The following is a 19,456-nucleotide window of genomic DNA, read 5'->3' on the forward strand; positions in this document are numbered from 1 at the left end:
GTTTTTAAAAGGGCTGTTTCTTTCCATGAACTGTTTCTCAAGTTTAGATGACTACTTCATTTATTGACAGCTACACTCTACGCGCCTATATTTTAAGGCGAGATGAGTCCCAGCCTTAATTTTACTTTTTGCATGGCTGAATGTCAGTAACTGTCAACTTCATGGCAGACTTGCTTTATCCTATGTGTGTGTCCCAAACTAATTTAGCAAATCTCCATTAAGAACTAATGAAATTATGCAAAAATATACTCATTTGACTAAATAAATGGTGATATTGCATCGATGTTTCATTGGGTACACATTCTCAACAAATGATCACAAACTATCACAAACATTCACATAAATGACTGCATATGACAAAGAATGTGTGCAGCTGTTGGAGTTTTGGGGGAAGAATAACCAGGCACGGAACATTCCTCTGCATCTTTAGTGATAGCAAACTGTGAACTGTGAATTGCAAATATTGAACATGCAGGAGGTGAAAAAAGTAGTTTATGCGTAAGCTACTGCTGAGAAACATATACCCAAATCATGCACTGAAGAATTCTGAGATAGCAGATTCATAAATATTGAGGGGTTGGGGTTTTTTTTTCCCCCTCAGTTTACTGGTAAACAGCAGATGAGGTCAGTACAAGCTGTTAATAGTTTCTGGACTATACAGAAACACAAAATTAAATGTCACTCCCCTGTTTACCCCACTCCCAACCTTTTAAATTATGATGGAGTTGCTCAGACCTAGGGACAAATTCTGACTCATAGGCTCCAGCATATGTTATAAATCTACTGTTGTATATAATATACACAAAAGACATTTTTCCCACGGAATTTTGAACATGTAAATTCTGTGGTAATGAAGGAATTTTCCTTGGAAATTAGAGCTTGAGGATCTTGGGGATTTCTGAAAAGAAAAAAAAAAAGAGGTTATGGTTATTCTTGTTGAAAATGACAACAGTTTGTACTGTCATTCCTGTTTTTGTAGAAAATTAGTTGCTGAAGTATTAGAGCCACTTTCATTGCGGGAGAGTGCGAAGTGATGGGAACTTGTTAGGAGGGCAAGAAGAGAGTGGATTTTGGACAACTGGTGTAAAAAATGAGGAAATATTGTAACAGATTGATTCGTTTGTTCAGGAGAGTCAGTAGTTGCACATAGCTACATTCGTAAAATATTAGAGCACTCCTTCAGGGTCATCTGTTTCCCGAATATGGCGTGGCTTTGCTTTATCTGAAATAACAGCTTGGTCCCTTTAAGAGTCCCAGTCACACTTGCTGGGGGCCCAAACCCTTTGGAACTGTGTAGAGGGTCCTTACTAAGCAGCATATGCTATGGATAGAGTTACTGAATGACACACTCAAAAAATCAGGAATCTTACATTTTTACAAAAAATGAAAAAACTCACTAAAATTTGGGACCCTTTCACATACCTGAATATCCTGTTACAATAATGAAGGCTCAGTAGTAAAATATTCCTGCTTCCCTCAAGAACCCAGTAGGCCTCTGAATCAGTTTGCAGACCACTGGGAAATCCTTCAAAGATCTTAACAGCTAAAAAAAAAAGTTTAAAAGATAAAGTAATAACATTATGAAAACAGTACAGTTCTTTATGCCTAGAATCAATGTTTTAGCATTTATTTGACCCATAAAAGTGGAGACACTGTGGAAAGCAAAAAGCAAGCTTAGGTCTCTGAAGAGAAGAGAAATGTATCCTAATCAATGCTTATCTGGAGACTGATAAAAGACTGCCTGCATAAATAGTTGCCATCCATTTGGTTGACTCACTTCTGCCCCAGATGTATAGCCACAACTGTTTTTAATAAAGTAGTTGTCAACCTTGCTTACGTGCTCGCAGCACAAGAGCATGGTTGTATCACATGGATTATATAAAGGCCCTGAATAAAGCAAACAAATGCATCACCCACGCAATTACAGCCTAAAAAAAATCTCAAATGTTTAAACACTCTGTGAAGTATGAAAACTGTTATTTCAGTGCTTTAAGAATAGAGAGGGGCCCTTTGTATAAAATATTTCCCTGTACAAACTTCTATCTGAATAATGCAAATGAGGGACTTTTGGGGAGGTCTGGTCTTGGTACTAAATAGATTCTTTTACTCCTTGTTTGCCTCTTCTCACAGGTACTGCAACGAGCATTTGTTGTGCCCCCCTCATGTGTTTTGGACAGGCTGGGGTCCATGGGAGCGCTGCACCGCTCAGTGCGGAGGAGGGATCCAGGCGCGGCGTAGGACATGTGAAAACGGTCCTGACTGTCCTGGCTGCAGCGTGGTAAGTAATTCTCAGCTTTTCCGTAGGCAGATCTCTATGGCCGTATGCCATGGATGCCCCTATGTCCATAGGGCATCTGTGTATGTCTGTACGCTTTACCCCTAACACGAGTCACCAAAGCGTTTGTCTCTGTCTGTGTTGCTCGTGTGTGATGAAATTTGCACAGTTTATCAGTGAGAAATATTTATAATTCAGCTTTTTCACAATATTGTCTAGAATATGAGCTTCCCAAGATGAGGTCGGTGCAGATATGGGCGTGTCCTTGGCAGCTTTATGGTGCTTTTATCACTGGAGCACATCGGAACTCTAGCTGTGAGCCCAGGACTCCAGTGTATTAGGTCCTGTACAGCACAGAAAAAGATAAGCTTAAAACCTAAATACATAAGGAGCCAATAAGTGAATACATGGAACCACCAGTAAGTGCCCAAGTAAGCTTGAATAGCGATAGTGATCTTAGCACAGCAACAGCCTAGCAGCTGGCAGGCTTTGAAGCTACAGTAGGATGATTTTGAATGAATGGGAGTGCTGTATGGATACCCAATTTATGAAGATAAACATATGGGAAAGCATATAGGGGCTTTTTCTTATATCTGAACAAATATAGGTGGTAGGTTTCATGTGGTGGGAACATCAAAATGGGACATCGCTTTCTTGAAGGTGAATGAGACGATGCACAGTGGTATACGGGTGAAGGAGAGCAACATAGCAGAGACATGTAGAGAGCAGGGTGACACGTTCACTTCAGTACACTGGGAAGATAACCTTGGTGTGAGTATTCTGAAATGGATAACACTGTCAAAGACAGGAAAGAGCGTTGTTGCTGTTCAATGAAAAGCTGAAGCAAAGTCTTAGCTTAGGTGAATATCAGAAGATGAACCTTGGGCTGCTGTTTCATGATAATTTGAATTCTAGTGGTGGATTGTCACTGAAGGGGGTATTACCTAGCAAGCATAACCCGGGTGAAAATTTGAAGTGGCCAAAACTGCAGACAACAGGTTCCGCTGGTGAATGACAGGTGGTGTTATCTCCTCATTGACCAGGAATGAGCACAGCTCAAAGGAAAAATGAGAGTTTGGTTTTAGCCATGTTGTGGTTAATGGGTAGGCCTAATGTTGCACACTGAGAGATGTGTACTCAATTGTGTTTCACAATTTTAAAAATGTAGAAGAAAAATACATTTTTTTTCACATACTAAACCAATTTTTACATGCCTTCATTTCAGAGAGTAAGCTTAATTCTGAAGTTTGTCATCATCTGTGGCCTATTTGTTAGACTGGCAGTAATTCAATACTAAAGTAAGGATCATTTATTACCTTTTTCTAATTCTAAGGTTTTGTGCATTTTCCCAGGATTTGTTCTCTTTTTAACATTTACCCTGGTGGTCAAATTGCATTTTCAGTAGATTGAAAACATCCAACAGGTTTGTTCTTGTCTTTCAGTTGAACTTTCAGAATTAACCTAATAACTTAGAATTATGCCAAGTTTTCAAAAATATTTGTCTCCCCCTGATGGTACACAGAAAAGCAGACATATGGTCTAGACCTATTTTTAAACCTTCCTGACTGACATAGAAAAAAGCACAATCTGAAGGTTTTCTGTCTTAGTCACCCCAGTTTATCCAATACTAATGTTTGTGAAGGAAAGCAGTATTTTGTTTCGCACAGAATCTTCCCAGGGTGTGAAATGAAAAATACATAGCTCTAATTTTCTTGGGAAGCTCCATGCGGAAAGAGGAAAACCTTTAGTGTAAAATTTCTTACTTATAACTGATTTGAGATTAGTTTTACTGGGTTTTATAATTTATTACCAGTCTTAGCACTTTCTGTCACAAAACAGTTACTGGTTCAGCTATGGAAACTTTTTTGGGGCTTTTTTATTAATTAGAAAATGATTGCATTGATAGTTTCAAAAAAGCACTTAACTTTCAAGTACTTGGCTGTCTTGCTAATGCTTAGGCACCAATGGAAACCAACCTAAGGTAGAATCCTCTATAAATCTTGTTCTTGCCGGACAAAGGACTCTGGTATAAAGTCTGTGTCCTGTTTAAGTTTCAGTGAATTTGAACCTGGAAGTTACCTGTCCTGAGTCAAAAGTCTTGTAGCCATAGTAGGACCTTGTCAATAAGTGTACCTGGAGAAGAAAGTACTGTATTTCTTCTAAGAGTTTGTTTCATTAATGTAGGAAAGAGCAATCTGATATAATTTTAGTCATGTAATTGTTGAATGGATGAAATATTTATATTAGTACAGCTCTAATGAACAAGGAGCAGGAATATCAAAACTTGTTTATTCATCAGAGGTTCTTCAGATTCAACCAAATTTTTGGTTTCATTGTTGTAAGTATGTATCCTTCAAAACAATTAGAATTATGGAATTTTACCATAGTGAATAAAGGAGAAATTATTGTTTCTTATTACTACTAATTTCCCATCTTTACTGGTTGTGCTGATACTAAACTTAGGTGGTGAAAGATATTACTTAATTAAATTTGTTCTTAAAACCTTTTATTCTGAGTACCTCAGAGCACTTGGAAAGCTAAATAATCTCGGGAGAAGTTGTAATGAAAGTAGTAGTGATCTGCCCTGTCTACTGGATATCTGATCTGGAGTAAAAGACGTTATGAGCCAAACTTTCACCAAGTGAGTTAAAGGCGTAGCTGAGAATAGGCTCAAGGACTTAAAGTGCCCAGTTCTCTCTTTCAACCATTAGGTGATAACTTTAATCTAAAAGAAGACTCTCCAGGTTCCTTAGTTACCTCCAGTGAGGATGAACTCTGGGAAACTCTCACAATGTTTGAATGGTGGGAGTTGCCATAGGTCTTCTGCCACTGCATAGTTCGGAGTCTGTGGTCTGTGAAGTCAAGACTTGTGTTTGTGAGAAGTGGGAAAGACAAATGTGTAGATAGAGGACTGGAGAGCGTATTATTTAAGAACATAGTAACTATGTTAAGCTTCATTTCATCTTGAAATGAAAGGAAATTTTTGATGCATCAGAGGTGTAGCGTGGACTAAATGCTGTCTTGGGACCCCTTTCAACTGTGCCGATTCTTTGTTTTTAGAACCGTTTTTCCAGTGGGGGGTTGAGGGAGAAAAACAACAACTGTTTTTATAAGGCTTAAGAAAGGAAGTCTTACAGATTGTTTGCCAACAGTATCAGGGGACCAGATTTTTTGTCATAGGAGAGCCTACCTCTTCTGTTTTCCGATCTGCAGCGAGGTTGTGAGACTGCAATATAGCCAATCCTAATCTATTTAGCTGTTTTCATTTTGCAGCTTTTGCCATATTCTTGGCTGCCGTCTGTGTCCACCTAATGATTTTTACTGAGCATTTTTCCTTCTTTTTAGTTTTGTTGTATTGCTCTTAATCTGTAATATCACAGCAGGCGTCTACTGCCTGTGTTTTGCTTTTTTCCATGTTTCTCATCAGTTGATTCCTTGGCTTTATCTGTCTTATAGCAGAAGTCAATAAATACACTTGAATATTTTGTTATCAGAACTCAGCAGAGTTCCCTGCAATTATTGCAAACTTAACATCTTATAAAACAATAATGATAATAATGATAATGATAATAATAATAATAATAAATCTTTTTATGCATATAAATATTCCAAAGACAGAAAACTTTATGATATTTTAAAGGTGTGTCTCTTGCTGAAATGAACTCAATGCATGAAAATAGATGGCCAGAGACTTAGGACTGAAAGCATTTACACTGAATATAGAAAACCATAAATCATTATGATGTAGGAGAATTAGACCACAGAGACTCCTATAGGTCAAAAAGATGAAGCTCAAAATCAAAATCTGGAGCCATAAGGACTTTTCAAGGTCTTTATGTTAATCAAAGTTAGTAAAGAATGGTTGAAATTGTCTAATAAGAGATAGGACCATCACAGCCAAATTGAAGAGCAACTAAAATCTGGTAATAGAAAGCTCAAGTGGATCACAAAACAGGTATTACTCCCGTGTATTCAGGTGATACATGCACTAGAGAAGGAACTGTGGAATTCTGTGGACTGTGCTAATATGACTCAAAGGACAAATATCTTCAGATTTTACAGCATACTCAGATAAGTTGTACGTTTGCTTCAGAAAATGCTTCTTTCCCCCTGAGAAGCATAATCTCAGTTGAATTTGCCTCAGTCCAGTAATAAAAAATAACTTTTTTAAAGAATTATTGCTAGAATAAGAAATCTAGTTTGAGGCTCAAGTTAGGTGACATACTTTACGTATATTTGTCTGTGTTCTCATTTCAGTCACACTAACATATGCATTAATTTTAGTTTTTGAATGGGAGACTGGTAAAGTATATATACTTTCCATATACCAACACAAAACATGTTGGGTTTTGCTGTGGAACAAATAAAAAAGGAGGAATTTTGTTTGTTTCTTAGAAATAGTTGCTAGTGTTGCATTCATATTTTTTACTATTATTGTTATTTCAGTGTTCTGGAATTGTGCTGAGCACAAAAACTTTGCGAAGAGAAACAATATCTGTATGCTAAAGTTTCTGTTATGACAAGAGGAAAAAAAAAAAGCCTTGGAAAAACAAATGTCAGAAATGTTTTCTTTCAGTAAGTAAGTTTTAAAAGGGAATTTGAAGACAGAATGTTTTCAGAAGTACTTCGTCCATCAGAGAGGACAGGGCCAGCCTTGCCATCTCATAAAATAAACTCCAAATGCCTAGTCTAGAGAAAAGGACCAGAAAAGAAGATTGTTATTATGCTTTTCTATGGTTCTTTTTTGTTTCCATTTGACTTCCTTGAGTTAAAGAAAAATAAAACAATACATCATCTATTGTAAAATCAGAAAACGTATTCTCACAAGCATGAGGTACAAAAAAAAGGTACTTTTTACATGACATTTGCCTACTTCATGCTCATTTCCTTTTCCAATCCTTTTTTTCTGTCTCTAATTTAAGCTCAGTTAAGTATTAGCTTGTTTTTTTATGTTTTAAAAGTTTAGCAAAGTAGAGCCTGTCTTCTTTTGATGCTGCGTATGCTACTGCAATTATAAGTAATGTCAAGTAATTAAAGAGTGTAAAACAACAAAAAAAATCAAAATCAGAAGAAATAGTATCAGAAAATGCTAACATATATTGGTTAATGGTACATGTGGTGCTCAACTTTGTCGGTAAAGTGAGTTATCAATTTGACAGGCATAGTCAAGGTAAATGTGAAATATAAACTGGTTGAACTCGTGTATGTAGCCAAATGTGGTGTTGAAAGTATTCTTTGGTTACACATTCAGTAATCATTTTGCTGTTTGATTTATTTAATTTCAAAAAAGAAGCTAAACTGCAAGTTGTTTGCTTTCTTGCTTAAAACAGAGCAGTGTGGAGCATCCCTTTTTTTCAGAAGCATATAATTCTTAAAATAATTTAAAGCTGAGAAATAAATCTTCAGCTGCTAGAAAGCTGTCACTACTCCACTTCAAGCAATTCAGTTCAACCTGTGACAATTAACACTGCCTCTTTCAGGGGCTTCCAAGTCATGTACGGTACCACCTTCTGTGGACCAATGCCAGTTGATTTGAAATCTCTTTCAAATCTAGTTAGAAAGGTTCTCCAGAGTGACTGTTCTCACATTCAAGAACTTTGCTTTGGACATATGTGTACCTGTGATACAAATGATGTGCATTTGATTCAGAAGCCCGAATCTTATTTAAAAAAAAACATATAAAACAAATTTTACTGTAGCCATGCATGAGCTTTCTCAGGGCTTTGGATGCAGGGAACAGCCAGTGTGTCCCTCAAGGTCAGGTGGCAGCCAAGTGCCTTCTCCACTTAGGGAGTCGTATTGATCAGAGATAGGAGACCTGATTTGCTACATCCAGAATTTGCCACACTGTTTCCTAAAACACCAAGGTCACCAGAGAATGTCCTGTCATAGTTATTGCTATTTGTTGCAGTTTTAAGTCGCTCCCATGCTATAGGTGTAGTCTTTGTTATTGTTACTTAGATGTAATACCTTACACCTGGCTATATGAGGCTCTGTGTTTCAATCGGGATCATTACTGTATCTGATAACCAGAGAAAGCAGAAGTATCTGAAACATCCTTCATTCTGTGCCCAGCAGACACAGCGTTGGGCCCAAGGGCTCAGCATTACAGGACATGAATTTCTACTTCCCTCTGACTCAGCTGGTTTTTGAATATGAATGAAAAAAGGAGAAAGATATTTAGGAATAAAGGATGTTGGGTGCTGAGGTTTTACGCTGCACTTGTTTCAGAATGAATTAATGAGTGATACTGAAGGTGGGGGATATTTCCTGGGTGCTTCATACAGCCTCAGATGTTTTAATTGCTGTGAACTTAGAATATGCAGTTATTTCTGGGAAGTAACTCATAACTTTGTCATTGTACACTAAAAATCAAAACAAAAAGTAGGTGGCGTGGTTTTAGCTTAGTTTCATCAAGTAATAAGGCTTACATAAGTCTGTCAGGTATTCTTACCCTTCTGCCCATAAGTAAGGAACCCACTCCCCCATTACAACTGTGTTTGATTAGAGGGTGGGCTTAGATGACAACATGGAATTGCAACAAGTTGCATGAAAAACAGTGGCCCGACAGAGGACAAAAACCTGAATTAGTTCCCATCTTGAGAGGCAGAGTTGCAGCTGAGTCCCTTATTTGGTCCAAGTGCCATCAGGTGCTGGTCAGTGAGTGTACATATTAGCACACAGGTAGCTTGTAACTACCCACTGCATGTCTTTTAATTTTTAGCAGTGGGACTGCTAAGTCCTCCTGTCAGAAGATACGGGAAGGGGAAATGAGAGAAGGAAAAATTTAAAAGACTTTGAAATATAAACTTAAATTAAATCAGGCTTCATTACTTCCAGTGCTTATGGGTCTACTTATTTAGTATGTGTGGTGTAGCTTTATTTGATATATAAGTAGTATTTCCATGAAATCAGAACTGACAGAAACAGGGAGAACTGTAAAATAAAAAAAATTACAGAGATTTCAGCACACTCAGGGAATGCATAATTTTGTGGCAACTGAAATATATTTTGGGGGAACCTAAGCCAAAAAAAAACTCCCAACAGTGTTTCTACCAATCTGTTCTGGGAGGAAGTTTCTTCCTGTCCTCCATCCAGCAATCGTGGGAGTAGGGTACACCAGATAGCCATCTAGTAGCCCATCTAGTATTTTTTGTGCTGTCTCAGAGTCCTGGCTCGGCCCAGTAACAGTCCTCTTTTCAGTTGCAACCAGTCTCAGGTGCCAAAAAGAAGGTAAGGAATAGGATAAAAACTATGTAGACAATTCTGCATATGCAAAATAATCCTTCTTGACCCCTGAAAGCAGCTGGCTAAAACTAAAATTGGCAGTTGGTTATAGTAATTCTACACTACAGAAATGTACCAGTATATAAATGGTAAATGTAATAGACTTGTATAGACCACTAATCTGGAAGGAAGAAGGAAGTAATCTTTATCCTGGAGTACTGGAAAGACTAAAACAGTATTTAATATGTTGTTTTGTTTTGTTTTTAGATGGGGGGGAAAAAAAAAAGATAGCAAGCCTCCTGTCCAAATTCAAGGAAAAGAAAAAAGTGGGGCAGGTAGAGAGAGGCTGTTTCACCTGATTTCTGATTTTCAAAATGCTGAACATCTTTGGGGTAAAAAAGTAATTCAAATGTAAATGGGAAGTGGAGTGCAATACCTTAAGATATTACCAATATAGAGCGCTTCATACCTTTCTGGCATTGTTCTTCAAGAAGATGACAGGGGTTTCTGACAGTAAAAGTGGCGCAGCTTCAAAATATATGGTATTAAATTTGTGATACAGTGTTAGAAAAAAGGGTCATCATTAAAGTGATATACTAGCAAGAAGGTGTAGGAGTTAAAAGATGGATAAAGCTAATTGAACATACCAGGGGGTTGTCCAGGAAGGCAAAACATCAGATTACTGGGAGGTTACTCTAGATTTCCTAAAGGAATGACTTTAGACAGATCTTGCTTATTAGTAATTTTGGTAGACAAATTTGTATTACATTTTCTGGTGACCTGAAGTTGTGTGGCATGGTCAATACAAAGGTTGATTTGTATTGATGTCTTTGAGGGCTGAAGTAATGGCAGTGAAGTGAGTTGTATCATAATTGCAAAGTTGTGAACTTAACATAAAATTCACAGGAACTGCTGTTCTCACCTTGAAGCACAGTGAGGAACAAGACAGGAGAATCACCCTCGTGCAAGAGTTGCTTATGTTACTAGCTAAAGCCAAAAAAGTTGTGCAGCAGTGAAAAATGTAAATTCAGTTTTAGCATTTAGGATGTTTCAGCAAGGTATTTCAGGCAGAGACAAAAAAGGCAGCCTAGGCATTCATAGAAACTAATCTCAGAAGGGATGACTGTAACAGTCTGGACTGAAACTAGTCGAAATCACACGTTTTGTTTCACATATTGCAAGTAATGTGATTTCTCCACCACTGCTGTTATCTTCAAAGCTAAGCTTATTTTGAAGCGGAATTTATCTGACACCACTGGATCAATGACTAAAGTCATGGAAGCTCATTATGACTTCATCTACAAACTTTTGAAGTCTCTTCAGTTACAAAGATGTGTCTTCGTAAATATGCAACTATAGGCAGTTCAGTAGCAACCTTAAGTCATTATGCAATTGCAATAAAAATGGGAAAAAGAGATGCATAAAGCATGGCATTGAAAATGACCTCAGAAACATGATACAGCTGTTACATAAAATTGTTCTGTAGCCACACTTACTGTTCTTAAAGGACATGGCTGGTGGTAGAAGTGAGCTGAGCCCTGGAAAATGTCCCAGAGAAAGACAAAAGATTGGGGTTCTGATAAAGCAGAGTAGGCAGGGTTCTAGTGTATGAAGGACTAATATAGAAATTAATGATAGGTTTAGAGAAGGAACACTGGGATTTCTGTGCAAGCTGTATTGTAATATACTGGATTTTAAGGAAATATGAAGCCAATTAAAGGAATTAATTTCTATCCAGGGCATTGTTAAATGATGTAACTTGTTGCAATAAATTGCTGAGGCTTAAATCTTAAGAATCAAAAAAACTCCACACAACTAAAATTGTGCAGGCTATCAGGATGAACTAGAATTATAGTAGACAAAAAACCCCCACATTTTAGGTAGCATAGTAAATCACATTTTAAAGTTTTAACTCTTTTTCTGAATGTTATCAGATTGAGAGCTGTGCTTTGGGCATTCCACTTATTTCTGTGCTGTCCTTTGACAATACATGCAGGGACAGCATGTCTGATCTAGAATGGCATTTCCAATGTTCCTCTTTGGAAGTGAGCGTTGAATCAGCTTAAAGTAAATTGTCCCTCTGATTTGTTCTGTTCCTTTTAGGTTTAGCACCCTGTAGTTAAAATGCTGCAGTGCAAACCTAATAATTGTGTTTACACATTTTCTACCAGAAGTGTGCTCACATATATACCTGATGGTTAACACAAAGCAGAGTTGTTTCAGTGTTATTCACTTCAGCCTCAGTAAATTGAGGGATGGATGAAGCCTGAGTAATATGTGCTGTTGCCATTACAGCTTCACTACTGCAGCAACTGTTGAAGAGTGCAAGATTGATTTGTTAGCTGAGCTAATTGGCAGCAGCCTTTAGCCATCCGAGTGCAATTAAATGGAACTCCATCCAAATTAATGATATTTTTCTGCCGGTTTTTGTTTTCACTTAGTCTCAGAGCATTACAGTAATTTTTAATTTATTAGACTCTGGTAAGATTTTGGTTTTCATTGAAAATAGTGTCAGACAGCCCTATTCTTACCCAGGTTATATCAAGTTGGGGCACCATTTTAAAAAAATTTGGAGTGTTTATTGATGGAGTTATTAAACCTACCTGTTTTTTCTTCCTGGGTTGATTCCCTAGTCTCTTCCACATTCAGTTGTTGGCTTACAAGACTTCTGCACTAATACTACAGCCACCAAATAAAAGGCATTAAGTTCTTCAAAGCCTCTGACATTCATCTTGAACAAACATGTTCAAAAGCCTTAAAAAAGGCAAACATACGTTTTTCATTGTATTTATTTATTACTTATTTTGTACCTTCAGGATGTTGTGACTCAGTCTGTTGCAGCATTCTGAAATAATAATATTTAGGCCTGACTACTTCGGTAGATGGGATTGTATTCTTCATGTCTGAGAATATAAGCTCATGCAAAGACTGAGCTCATTTGCCACCACGCACAGCGATTCGTCCTTGCAGCTTGAAGGGCAGGATGTAGTTTCACGGTCCCCCTATCAGGACCCCTTATGGTACTTGAAAGCAACATCACATAGCATATTTCTTTCTGCCAGAAAAAGTAATAACTGAAAGTAAAGTTATTAATCCTGCAGATTCCAGAACAGAGTTTTTCTCATTCAATGATACTTGTTACATCACCTGAAACATCAGAAAGGTGAATTAATTTGAAGTCATAAAAATAGGCCTTTCAGTTTACGTTATGAAAATCTCCAACTTTGTTACTTATAACAAATTCTAGTGTGAGAGATCAGTGAAGCCTTTACTACTCTGTGAAGATAAATCAGTTGATTCATCTTTAAATTGGTGAAACCCCTATGCAGACTAGGAGTAGTCCAGAAACAGGTCAGCCCCAAAATGCAGTTCTTGCTTTGCTTTGTCAGAGAAGCTCTAGATCGAGAAAAGCAGCTGTAGAGTATATCTTCATTTTTCAGCTATCTGATTCAGAGGAAGGACAGGCTCACTTTGATCTCTCTGGGCTTTGAATCAATCTCCAGAAGGAAAAGTGGAAAAGGAATGGTAGAGTTGACGTGCTAACTCTGCTAGCAATTTACTCACATTTAAAATTAAGAGGAATTGACCAGGTCCTCAGCTGGCACAAACTGATAAAACCCTGTTGATTCCCTCTTGGATGCATAAGAAAACTTGCAAGTTACAGCTTGACATATTAATCTCCAAACTGTGAACTTTTCTGCACAATAATACAGTACTAGGAGATCCTAAATGCCTTCACGGTCCCTAGCTCAGGGTACCCTCGCTGGCAGCTTTTGTGCAGTTCATCCTGAGGTGTGGGTGGGCAGGCGTTTCTCCAACAACATGCCAGCTAGGAGGCTGTGCAAGCATTGAGGAGAAGCAGGCTGTGTCAGAGTACTAGAACCTCTAATTTCCTTCGTGGATTAGAGTGGAAAAGGAAACTTAAATCTCTCCCTAGATCCTATGGCACTACAGCTACTTTGCCAATCATGCAGGCTGGATTGCCAGGTGCCAGGTCAGGTACAAGACTGTTACGTAGCCAACATCTGCGCAGTGCTCAGCATGAGACTTTTCTGTGTTATTGCCCCTTTACTCACAAGCAACCCCATTTTTAGTACATGAAGGTTGTTTATGAAGGTAGTGGAAGATTCCAAGATTCTTTATAAAAGTCCATTTACATGTCAGTCCTTGTGAGGGCAGTGTATATGGCTCAGATCTGCAATGTGGGAGCTTGGATAGTGTGGCTCTGTCAATTTACTGTTCTGTTAATGTCGTACTACTGTGGATGTACCTCTTCCTAGCAAAAATTTCATTTCCCACAGCTGAGTTTATTCTGTCCCCATCCTAATCAAAACAAGCTATATGAAAACTATGAGAGTTAGTCAATAGACCCACATCTCTCACCATTGCCTGACTTAGCTAAGTCTTTTAACAGCCTTGAATGTCATGAGCCAGCAGAAGTCCAGAGAGTGTGTCTGGCTCTTACTCTATCTAGAAAACCAAGACCTATAACCCTGCTTTAATCTGAAATGAAGTATGTTCAATCTATTTAAAGCATGAAAATAGATTCAGTCAGAAGTTAAAAAATTTTCAGACAGTTGCTCGCAAAACTAGAATGTTACCATATGCTTTCACATAGGAGCACATAATCCTCTTTGCAAATTCACTAAGCTTCCTATTAAAAATAGTTAATTTATGTGGCCTATCCCTTATTGAAAAGTTGATCCAGAATCCCCATTCACGTATTGAAGCATTTGTGTGAGATAGCTTGGCAGCATGAATATTTTGTTAAAGAGGTTTTAAAGTACTTAGAAAAAGAAGTAATATCAGTGCATGTAATCTTCTGAAATGGAGGGCTAAAAGGAATATTAGACATAGAGTGAAATCTATCATCAGCAATTTGATATGAAATATAAAATTGATCCATTACACAGAATGTGGGAAAAAAGCTAATGATGGATTATATTAATTAATCCATCAGAAACCTTGCTGGGGATCATATGAATGTAATTTTGAGAAAAGTAAAGAATGCAGTCGTATTTGGTGTCTTTAGTTAGACAAATGTTTTCACGTCTTTTGTTTTCAGAATGATTGGCATTTTATTTTCTGGCTAGTTTTCTAAGTAAAACTGAAGAAGTATAACAATATGAGATGCCCTAACTATGAAGTCAAATCTGACTTTCCATGATAGTCCCAAAATGTCAAGAAAAACTAACTTATGTTGCCTTAAACTTCATAGGAAGAATAATGTGTTTGAGCAGAATCTCCTTTTTTGTGAGGCGCCGGCAGGATGAAACGTGGAGAAGAAAGGAAAATTTAAATCACAAGAGTGCAAGATTTAAAAAAAGTATTTGTCTTTGCTAAACTCACAGAAGGGCTTTTCCTAAAATAGTCAGTAAATAGAGATGAAGATGGACTATTAATGTTTTGCCTTTGACAAGGTTGGCACCCTTGATTATTTAGGGGAAATTTATTGATGAGTTTAGTTCTTAGAACTGCATTGCGCCTGCATTACCAGCCTGATACAGAGTGTACACTTTCTTCATTCTATACTTACCTTTGTCTTCTCCCCTGCAATACCCCCTTCAGAGTGTTTTCCTGAAAGTAGACAGCATTTTAGATAATACAGTACTTGCCATGCTGCTGAATATGTTTAACCATACAGGTCCCGGCACAAACCATGTTGGACACCTTCCATTGTGAAAACTGACCATTTAGTCCTCTCTTCCATTTCCCATCTTTTAAGCAGTTATCTGTGAAAGGATAAAAGCTTTTCTCTTCGCTTGTGGCTGCAAGTTTCCACAAGAGATTTTGAGAGACACTGTGAAATGTCTTCTTGAATTCAAAGTAAACTGTATCAGGTTACCTCCTGTATCCATGTTTGTTGACTCCTTCAGAGGCTCTAATGGGTTCATGGCTTCCTTTTATAAAAAAACAGGGTATGTAATTTTGTACTCCAGTAGATCAGATTTGTTTCTGAGTCCACTAATTTTGTGCTTTATTATGATTTCCCCTGATTTGCCCAATTCAGATGTCATGCTCATTGTTTTAAAGTTCCCCTGAACTTCCCCAAAATATTTTAAAAGATAGTGCCCCATTTACCATCTTACAGGCCTCAGATAGGAAGGTAATTTTAAGCAGGAAGCTGTCCCCCACTAGTATCGGTTTACTTATTTCTGTTTTCTCAGTTATATTCTTTTGTGACATTTTTTCTTCATTTTGTCTGTTTGTTCTATAATGTCTTCAACTAACACAGCCTGCTGCAAACTTCGCTATTTCTAAATGACCCTGCATGCCTTCATCATATATTGGGCCTATAGATTCTGTAGCAGTCTTTCTGTCCCTGATGTGCTTGAAATAGGATTGAGTTTTGGCTTTTATAGGTTTCAGAGTTACTCCTTGAATTCTTTTCTGGCCTCTCTTATTGTGTTTATACATTTAATATGCCAGATTTCAAGACTCTTTCAATTCATTTTTCATATGTACATGACTTCAGCTTTTTGAAGAGTGGCTTCATGCTTTTAATGACCTTTCTCTCCCTACTGTTAAGTTCTGATGGGGTTTTTTTGCCCTTCCTCAGAGGTCTTGTTTGACAGCAAGCATTTACTCTCTGCCTCTAATACAGTGCCCGTGATGAGCTTCCCTCCTGTAGCACTCTGCTGGTTCAAGTCCCTGATTCAGGTCCCTCATCACTAGTTGTACTGAGCTCAGCTATCTCCTTTGTTCGTTTATACTGTGGAAAAGAGGTCAGTGACTAGTCCCTTAATACTCTTCTCTTGAGTGGAGTCACCTCTCCAGAGAGCAGAAAGCAGCAAAGAAAATTCTTTTATGTTTCTCTTGAAAAAAATAGTTGGCCAAAATACAGTCTTTTTTGTCACTGCATTCATATTTCTTAACTTTGGGCATCTAAGCCAGGAACTAGTCTGCTTGTTCAAGAGTAAAAGCTGAGTTCCTACAGGGGACTTTTCAGAACTGCTGAACTGGACAATAGCTATATTACACTTTAAAAAAAAAAACCAAAAAACCCTCCCCCACACTTACACCCTGATAATCTTATGATGGCTACAAGAGGTCAAGCAAGAGGACTCATGTACTGGGTTTGCATGGCAAGGTTTTGGTAGCAGGGGGGCTACAGGGGTGACTTCTGTGAGAAGCTGCTAGAAGCTTCCCCCATGTCTGACAGAGCCAATGCCAGCTGGCTCCAAGACAGACCCACCACTGGCCAAGCCGAGCCCATCAGTGACAGTGGTAGCGCCCCTCACATAATGTATTTAAGGGGAAGAGGGAGAAACTGCTGCACAACTGCAGCCAGAGAGAGGAGTGATAATATGTGAGAGAGAACCCTGAAGACACCAAGGTCAGTGAAGAAGAAGGGGGAGGAGGTGCTCCAGGCACCAGAGCAGAGATTCCCCTGCAGCCTGTGGTGAAGACCACGGTGAGGCAGACTGTGCCCCTGCCGCCCACGGAGGTTAATGGTGGAGCAGATATCCACCTGCAGCCTATGGAGGAACCCACGCTGGAGCAGGCAGATGCTTGAAGGAAGCTGTGACCCCATGGGAAGCCCATGCTGGAGCAGGTTCCTGGCAGAACCAGTGGACCCACGGAGAGAGGAGCCCACGCTGGAGCAGGTTTGCTGGCAGGACTTGTGACCCTGTGGGGGACTCACACTGGAGCAGTCTGTTCCTGAAGGATGGCACCCTATGGAAAGGACCCACTCTGGAAGGATTCATGAAGAACTGGAGCCTATGGGAAGGACTCACATTGGAGAAGTTCATGGAGGACTGTCTTCCATGGGAGGGACCAGATGCTGGAGCAGGGGAAGAGCAGGAGGGGTTCTCGCCCTGAGGAGGAAGGAGAAGCAGAGGCAACGTGAAATGAACTGACCACAACCACCACTCCCTGTCCCCCTGTGCAGCTGATGGGGAGGAGGTAGAGAAATGAGGAGTGAAGTTAAGCCTAGGAAGAAGGGAGGGGCTGGGGGGAAGGTGTTTTAATATTTATTGCCTACTCTGATTTGATTTGTAGTAAATTAAATTCATTTTCCCCAAGTTGAGTCTGTTTTGCCTGTGACAGTAATTGGTGAGCGATCTCCCTGTCCTTATCTCAACTCAGAAGCCTTTCATTGTATTTTCTCTCCCTTGTCCAGCTGAGGACAGGGAGTGATAGAGCAGCTTTGGTGGGCACCTGACATCCAGCCAGGGTCAACCCAGCACAACTCAGAATTCATGATCTTTGAAAGTCATGGAGAAAATACACCGTTTGGTTTCTGTAGCTCTTCAAAATCATGTTATACTTTGTACGGAGTCACAAACTGACACACAAAGTGGTTTTAGTACTTGATTGTCACTGCTAAAAAGGGGCCTCATCCAAAAGGCATTAAAGTCAATTTCAGAGCTTCCTTTGATTTCAGGGGTGCCTGGGTCTGCCTCAGACTTTCTGTCATTCTGAGTGCTTTTTGAAAAAAAATAAGGGCTTGCTGATAAATGGATTCCTGACAACCAAAGAAATGGTTAACACCACCATCGGGGTACTTTTTATTAATCGGATGCAAGGGGCTTTTGTTTGTTGGCTGGTTTAATTGTCTTTTTAGACATCTTTCTCTCTCTACACAGTTTAATAAGTATAACCAAGATTTTTTTCCAAAGCTAGCTTTACACTGTAAAAATGTTACTTACCAAGATCCAGTAAAATAGATGTCCTGTGAAGCTTTGAAGTGGCCGTGTTCTTTTAGTGAAACGCCACTAAAGGCTGTGGGAGTATGAACAGTCCCTGAGGAATTCGCTTTCCAACTGTAAATGCACAAAATCAAGTACATAGTCATTGGAATACGGAACATGATTAAAAAAATAAAAAGCTCCAAACCCCACAGCTGGAGCACAGATGCCAACTAACATAACTTTGATGCTTCACAGATGATTTTGAATACAAAGCTGTTCCAATTGATTCCTTCCCTACATTTTCCTTGGAAAAATGTTAAGTGCTCTGTGGTTTGTTTGTTGGTTTGTTTTTTTAAGTGGTGAAGAGATTAAACAAGTTCATAAAGAAAGAGTTTTCATAAATGGGTGCATGCTTATTTGATTCCATTAAAGTTAACAAACAATATGACCGTATATTTTTAAGTGTACATTACAAACACAGTATAGTTTTCAGGGCTTTTTTGGATGTGAGTCTGAATGGTAAATGAGGAAGCGGTACAGTTGTGCTATGATAGAAAATGCTTCAAGGTTTATCTCTGCAGAGTCCATACTATGTCAGAAGACTTTTTTTTTTAACCTTACAAAAGCAGATGAGCCTTTAAAGACCACCTCTAAAATTTTCCAGTTAAAATCTAACCGTGGTGTCTAACTTTCAGTTAGTGTTGAAGTTATAGAAGATATGTTTCCACATATATAGGTATATATGTGACATAATTTATATTGTAAATAGGTATTTTTAAATGTGTGTATGCTCACGGCATACATGATTGTTGAGCATATTGTAAGCTTTTAATGAGAATCAAGAGCACAGCCATATCAGGAGTGAACAACAGACGTCTACGTTGTGGGGAGCAGCTTAGTCCGGGTTTGTCTGGGTTGCTGTCCAAGGTAAAGGATACTGAAGGAGAAGGCTACAAAACTGATTGCAAAATGTTTAAAAGGATTTTTAAGCTTTGACTTGACTGAATTGCTGTAATTCATGCTGGGGTCAGGCTCTTCTTTGGAGAAAGCACATTCATCTAGGTTTCATGAATGCCATTTTGTTGTAGAGAGGCAATTTAGCAAAAGAATTACTTTACCTGTTTCAGTTAGTGGCTTAGTTTACTGTATTGTTCTCATTTCTCTTGTTTTGAATAGTATCAACCTTTGCATGAGCTTGGGATTGTTTCATTCATCAAAAGCAACGAAGCGTGAATGACTTCTGTGAATTGCTGCCAATAAAATTTCCATCTCAGTCACTGACAGTCCTGTATAGTCACAACTAGAATTGGAAGTATTG

The 19,456-nt window shown here is 38.6% G+C and overlaps 1 protein-coding gene across 5 annotated transcripts in view; it reads left to right on the plus strand.

The window, feature by feature from the left end:
- SEMA5A (semaphorin 5A) overlaps positions 1-19,456 on the plus strand; it is a 349,647-nt gene that overhangs the window by 271,738 nt on the left and 58,453 nt on the right. For all 5 annotated transcript variants that reach the window (XM_075084299.1, XM_075084302.1, XM_075084298.1 and 2 more), the window contains one exon: positions 2,131-2,278. In XM_075084299.1, coding sequence (XP_074940400.1) covers positions 2,131-2,278 — 148 coding nt within the window. The remainder of the gene's footprint in view (positions 1-2,130; positions 2,279-19,456) is intronic.

Source organism: Phalacrocorax aristotelis, chromosome 2, assembly GCF_949628215.1.
Source record: "Phalacrocorax aristotelis chromosome 2, bGulAri2.1, whole genome shotgun sequence".
NCBI lineage: Eukaryota > Metazoa > Chordata > Aves > Suliformes > Phalacrocoracidae > Phalacrocorax > Phalacrocorax aristotelis.